At 42.4% G+C, this 6,970-nt stretch overlaps 1 protein-coding gene across 1 annotated transcript; it reads right to left on the bottom strand.

The window, feature by feature from the left end:
• Positions 1-2,627: 2,627 nt before the first annotated feature.
• pou3f1 (POU class 3 homeobox 1) lies at positions 2,628-5,838 on the bottom strand. The gene has a single exon (XM_080769253.1). It carries the CDS (start codon positions 5,818-5,820, stop codon positions 4,687-4,689), a length of 1,134 nt encoding a protein of 377 aa, XP_080625379.1. The 5' UTR covers positions 5,821-5,838; the 3' UTR covers positions 2,628-4,686.
• Positions 5,839-6,970: the final 1,132 nt, after the last annotated feature.

Here is a 6,970-nt window from a genome sequence, read left to right as displayed (position 1 = left end):
TTAAATACTTTTAAAAAAACTAAAAGGCTAAAATGTTTAAGATTGTGATTTAGTCCGCTAAGACTATAAACTAAGACCAAACAATTGCAGATGACTCAAATATAGGACTAAAACAGAAATGTCAAAATGAACACACACACACACACACACACACACACACACAGACACACACACACACACACACACACACACACACACACACACACACACACACACACACACACACACACACACACACACACACACACACACACACACACACACACACACACACACACACACACACACACACACACACACACACATTTTTCATAGATCTATCATGACAGTATTTTGTACCGCTGTCATTTCACCGTATGGGGGCGCTTGTGGCTCGTCTTTCCCTTGGAGCTGGCTCACTCTAACCGAGGATTATTTGGCCTGGTCTTAAACCCATAAACCCCGTGCAAAAAATGAATTTAGAGTATGAGACTTTTTAGAAACTCACGTATAGGCTAATAAAGGTTCAAATGAGTCCAAGTAAAGCTTGTTGTTGTTCAACTTCCGTGCTGCTGTGTCCAGGGAGGCCAGCTAATCAAAAATCTGTCTTTTTTTATCATCTATAACGAGCGGCCCGCAAGGCTCAAAACAAATACGTCTAACGTGAAAAGATTCAGATTGCTCACGCACGTTTTAATGGTATGGTGGAATTTGTAGATCCCGAAGAAATGATCATATAAGTAGCCTAATTATAAGTTGTATAGGCTAGTAGTAGGCCTAGCTGTTTCAAGAGTGTGGCTCGCCCCACTGCACTGAAACCATGCAGGCCTGTTTTCTGAAACCTTGTGTTTTTATAAAGTGAAGGAGATTGTCTTAAAACTTCCTCCAACTTTTTCCAATATTGTAGCCGTGTAGGGTAGGCCTATATGCTAACTGTTCCAAGCAAAGATGCATGACACTGACTTATTCACGGGTCATGCACGCTTTTAATTGAGAACCTTGATTCCGTTTTTGGACAAATACTGCTTCCACGCCCTCCACACCTTCCACACGATTTTCCATTTTTAACAGTTTGAAATTAAGTCACAGCAGTGAAATTCCATTAAGTTTAGCTTTCTTCGCAAACTCTCAACTTTTCACACTCCGACCACATATAATACTGTCATATTGAATGCAAAATATAGGCTATGTTTTGTTTTTGTTTTTTGTGAGGGCAGTTAGTTCGTGGTGATTTTCCCGGTGATTTTCATTATTTATAAAGGTGTCGCGCAAGACAAATAAGTACCAATTGAAATCACTGACGTATTTGTAAAGAACCCATGCCATTATAGCCCACACTGACACATGATGCAGGTTTACACACAGAGATTAAACGTCACCGACCACTGCGGCCTATATGCAGACTTCTGCATAGTGCTTAATTGTTATTGTTTATGGTGATTTTAGGATATTCACTTTAGGCAAGCTGCATGCGGGCGAAAATATCCTATAGGCTTATATGCCTATATGCACTTGCCGCACGTAGGCCTATTACAATACAATATTATTATTATTATTATGATTATTATTATTATTGTTGTTGTTATATTTGAACGCTTATTTTATATTGATTTTATTTGAACATATACTTGTCTATTTTCCACCATGGAAAGGGAGGGAGGACTAAGTAAATAAAAAAACTCCCCCAGGCTCTAAGTTGTCAGTCACATTGGCTATGTCTAAAACATGACATGCTTTTGAAGGGGTTGAATAAACTAACAGTTTGACAGTTTGACTTTACAGTATGGCTATAGTTTTACTGTTTACATCGTTTTCAGATCATATTATTCCTAGATTATGGTCTACTGATTTTTTTTAAATGAAAGTATCCTGCACTAATTATAGCCTAGGCATAATAATAATAATAATAATAGCCAGAATAACGATGATAATACTTGTAAATCATACAGTCAATGAAAAGACAAATGGGCAATTTCGTATTAATATTGCACAATTTAATACTGCGATTACACAAAGATATGTGAACAACGTCAGTCAGTCAGTCAGCCAGTCAGTGATTGGGGGTGAACTTTATACGGAATGCCTGAGGTATAAAAATACATGTTGGTGTCTTCCCTTTAAAACGAAACCCGATTACATAACTATAAACGAAACATTGTTCTTATCATATATAGCACTCCTTCTCTGGTGGCTTTGGTCGAGGGCTCGAGGCTCCTGGAGTCGTGTGCCTACTGTATAATCCGCGGTACGACCGTGTCCCGCTCCGAAAACAGCAAGCTCAAGCTTGATCTGTAGCCTACTTAATTGCATTGCATGTCATAGCAGACATACAAGCTCACGACGTGACGCGTCGCAGGCTTGTAGATCTGCTATTTAGTGAGCAACAAAACCGGCCACGCAACTAATGGATTATAACAGACCGTGGCTTCACAACAAGGCACACATACAGCAGTGAGCTTGTTGTATAGGTCGGCTATATAATAATATGACAACGCGGGACACCGCAGTACGGCTGGGTTATAAGTTCGGTGAATTGTGTCTATATATCATCTTTCATGTTTGTCTCGTCTATTATTGGCCTGGTCAGCAAACTAAAAGGAACGGTGGGGGTCTGGAACTTTAATGAAGACAAAAAGAAGACCTTTTTTTTTCTTGTATATATGTTTTATGTAAGTAATAAAATATTACTATAACATAAATATAAATGTGACTTTGCAGTCTACATTTAGCAATCAACATACACAACCAATGTAGTAGAACAAAAAATAAAAACATATTGAAAATTCACTGCAACAGAACCAATTATAACAGAGCCAAACAAAAAAGCTCTAAACACGTTGAAGAAATAAATATATATATAAATGGTCAGATTCATAAATGAAATCATATTAAAATATCTTCTTGGAATTAGTAAGTGTACAAAACTGCCCGGAAAGAAACAAAAAAACAAACAAAACGATATTTCAGAACAAATACAAGTTTACATATTCGACATATTTACATATTGGAAATAATCCTGGCGACAATTTTCTTTAAAATCTTTTTTTCCCTTCGAAAACGAAAACAGAGAAAAAAAAAGTTTTCCCTCGTCTGTATTGAGTAGTACAGCTGTAGGCTTCTGGAACTGTCCAACATTGAGAAATGACACACAACGCACGAGTTTATCAGTTTTTTTGTCTTTCAGATCAGAACAAATAAAATAAAATAAATATATCTAAAGCAGGTCCCTTTGTCACTCCTCTTTGAAGAATTGTTTTTCTTTTTTTCCCCCCCAATACATTTTTTTCGTCTTTTGTTCTCCATAATATATAATACAATGGATAATGGGACATTATGGGTTGTAGAGGATGCTCTTTCTACAGGTCAAAACTTATAAGATAAAATAGAGGAGAAAAACTGTGTGTATACAGCGTGATATTTCAACCTGGGGCACTGAAGTTACCTGAGATATTTACTTTCATTTCGTATTTGACCAATCTCTCTCTAAATGTTATTTTTTTGGAATAGCACAGGCTAATATATAGGCAGTTAGCAGTGTGTGAGCTGACAGCGCTATGTGGTAATGCTGTGTGAAGCTGTAAACATGGCATTATTGTGTAATAAACCTATTCAAGATCTGCTCAACTCAACTATTTGATCAACAAACATAAAATTGCAATAATAATAATAATAATACCAACGAAAGAATAAGTGCTCCATGCAAAGAAATATAATAATATTAAAACAAAAAAAGGATAGGTATCGAAATAAAAAAATAAGCATATTGCCCTTTTAGCGTCTGTTGCTATCTGCAAATGTCGACGTGCTCAGCTGCAAAGCTTTTGAGTATATGTTTTTAAGGCTGTCAGAAACTTGGGTGTCTGTTGCATTCCATTCGTCACTTGTGTGAAATCTATCTGACAATTAATTTGACGTTTGCAGGACGTTTTGTCTTCGGGTGCCATAATTTCCACCAACCAACTACTCTGGCTACTTGACTACAGTCAACATAAAAGATAGTTAGGAGGCTGTTTTTGATGAGTTACAGTACACATAGCAATTAATGAAAATAAATCATAGACACTGCTTTTGCTGAAGAAGAGAGACACTGAAGTTAAAAGTAGTTCCAAACCAAAACATCACACTTAAAATAACAAAGAAAGCAGGCTAGAGACTCATATTTAGAAATCTGGTTAATCAGTTTAAGCCTGAAAAGCAAAAATGTCCATTCAATGTGTATAGGCTATTCATTTCCAGTGTAAATCATTGTCAGGCAACCACCTCTTATACTGCTGATTGGGAGCAGTTCGTGGTACACCAGGAGAAAATGGCCTTTACTAGCCACAGTTAATTGTTCCCTTAATGAACAGCCATGGAATATCGAATTTACTTTTAAATATGAATGTCTCCTCCATAGAATTTTGGTAAATTAAGATCTTTGTTTCATTTTAAATGCGCACGAAATCAATTCAGTTGCGAATGTGTCTTTTTTTTCCTCCCCCTCAATGACATTTTCCTCTCTTGCCATCTATTTGACTGCAAGATCTCCGGATGCTGAGGACAAAAGTCGTTTGTCCCAACTTTTCCATGTCTCTCATGTCTTTTCTCTCAGGAAAAACAAATGCAAAACTTAAATACTGTAAACTCCGTAGTCCTTTCCCTTTCCTATATTCTTGTTTTTTCCCCCCCTCTCTCCCCCGAAAATGGTTGTGTTGTTCATGAAAACAGTCACTGGACAGGACTCTGTAGTGTGTGGTGTAGAGGGGGGGTTTCTGCTTGAGAATATACGTCCTCCATATTAGGATGAGGAACCCCCACCGGTGTCATTCTTTTTTCTTTCTGTCGTCTGTTGCAAAACCAAACACGGACAACCTCTTTCTCCAACTGAAGAGTGCCAGCTAACGAGGTGATTTCATGAGCGGAGGGCTTCGGGCATTTTAAGAAATGGTTTTCCAGCGCCCCTTTCACCCCCACTTCGATCGAGGTCCTCTTCTTTCGTTTCCTGCCCTGCGCGGCAATCTTGTCCAAATTGGTCGGACTGCCGGTGTTAGAGTCTGTCTCCTCCAGCCACTTGTTTAGCAGCGGCTTTAGCTTGCACATGTTCTTGAAGCTGAGCTGCAGCGCCTCGAACCTGCAGATCGTGGTCTGAGAAAAGACGTTTCCGTACAGTGTCCCCAAAGCCAGCCCCACGTCCGCCTGCGTAAAGCCTAGCTTGATCCGCCGCTGCTTGAACTGCTTGGCGAACTGCTCCAGGTCGTCGGAGCTGGGCGCGTCCTCGTCCGAGTGGTCCTGGTGGTGGCTGAACGCCTGCTGCGGGGACTCCATCTGGTTGTCGTGGCCGCTGCCCGTGTCGTCGTGCAGCGGGTCGCGCATGCCGTGGTGCAGCGTGCCGGGCTGGGGGCTCAGCATCGCGTTGAGGTTCGTGTATCCGGGATTCGAGTAGACCAGCGACTGGTGGCCGTTGGACGCGGGCGACAGAGGGGAGAGGTGGTGCGTCGTGGCGGGCGCCCATGATCCGTGGTGGCCGCTCTGCGTCTGCTGGTGCACGAGGTGAGATCTGTGGTGGAAGCCGCTGCTCAGGTCCTCTCGGCTCGCCTGCACCACGTTGGCTTTGTGCTCCTGCTGGGCGATGTGGGTGCCGCTGGTCCAGTCGGTGTTGGAGGTGGGCAGCCACTGGTGGTGCGTCAGGCTCATCGGGTGCCCCGTGTTGGTAGCCGCTAGCCCTTGCAAATACTCGTGGTGCATCATTTTCTGCACCTCTCGGTAAGTCGTCCCCTGGTGCATCCTATCCGAATCCGGATGCATGAGCGGGTTAGACGGCAAGGAGTTATTCCGAGGAATATACTGAGCTGTTGTCGCCATGGCTCCGACTTCGAAAACTGACGAGCACTTCGGAGGTCTCGAGGCTTTACAGCCAAAATGCAACAACCTGCTCTGGGAGGTCTTGGGGAAGAGCGAGGACACGCCCCCCCTTCGCTTGTATTGGCTCCTCACCGATTCGAGCCCACTAGAGGCATATTCAATAGGCGCAGGGTTTCAGAACGTTGCACAGCGCGTTTTACGCACAGAATGGATCGGCTCCTGATCCACATATGTTACAGAAGAAAAGAAAGAAAAAAAGACATACTGGTACTTAAATGTCCATTTGTGCATTTAGCAGTCTCGTTCTTTTTTTTTTTTTTTTTTGCATACTATGCCCAATCATTCAGTTGTATTTTGAGTGTAAGTATCTCCAAGGTGGTCAGTGCGCACAGATCCCAGGCAGCTAATTGTCTGTCCAGAATATATTGTTCACCCGTTTCTACCCAAGAGCGGCGTTGATATGGTCATGGATGGAGAGGAGAGCTGAGAGCGGCGCGGAGCGATTAGCTTTCCCCGGGTTTGGTTGGTTGGTCGCGTTGTTTTGCAACTAACCACGTGGGGGAGTGCGGGGATCTTTTTGAAAGGGGGTGACCAAAGTCCCCCCTCTTCTCCTACACGGCTACACCTTTATCATCATAGGTCACTGATGACTAGTATGCCTCGCTTTAAGCAGATTATAAACTGCGGACGGTGTTCCAAAATTGTCAACCACCCACACACACGCGCGCGCGCACGCACACATGCACTGTCATGCACACGCGCCCACACAAGACACACACACACACACACACACACACACACACACACACACACACACACACACACACACACACACCGAGATGCTGGATGCATGTAAATAAGGCGTGTCACGTGTCTTTGCATGGATGTTGTCATATATACGTGTGTGACAAATGTGCTCTATAGCCTATAGCCTCCGCTCCGCGTTTGTCATATAGCCTATTTACAGTCTCAGTAATTTTCAGTGTTGTATGATCTCATCATTACCACCCACTTTGTTATGATATAGACCACGATATCCTCTCTCTCTCTCTCTCTCTCTCTCTCTCTCTCTCTCTCTCTCTCTCTCTCTCTCTCTCTCATATGTCTGTCTGTCTGTCTGTCTGCCTGCGGCCTGCCTCTCCCTATGTGT

This window comes from Protomyctophum bolini (genome assembly GCF_963924005.1).
Source record: "Protomyctophum bolini genome assembly, chromosome: 7".
In the NCBI taxonomy this organism is placed as follows: Eukaryota; Metazoa; Chordata; class Actinopteri; order Myctophiformes; family Myctophidae; genus Protomyctophum; species Protomyctophum bolini.
The sequence above is the reverse complement of the archived record's forward strand: the minus strand, read 5'-3'. Positions and strand labels throughout refer to the sequence as shown.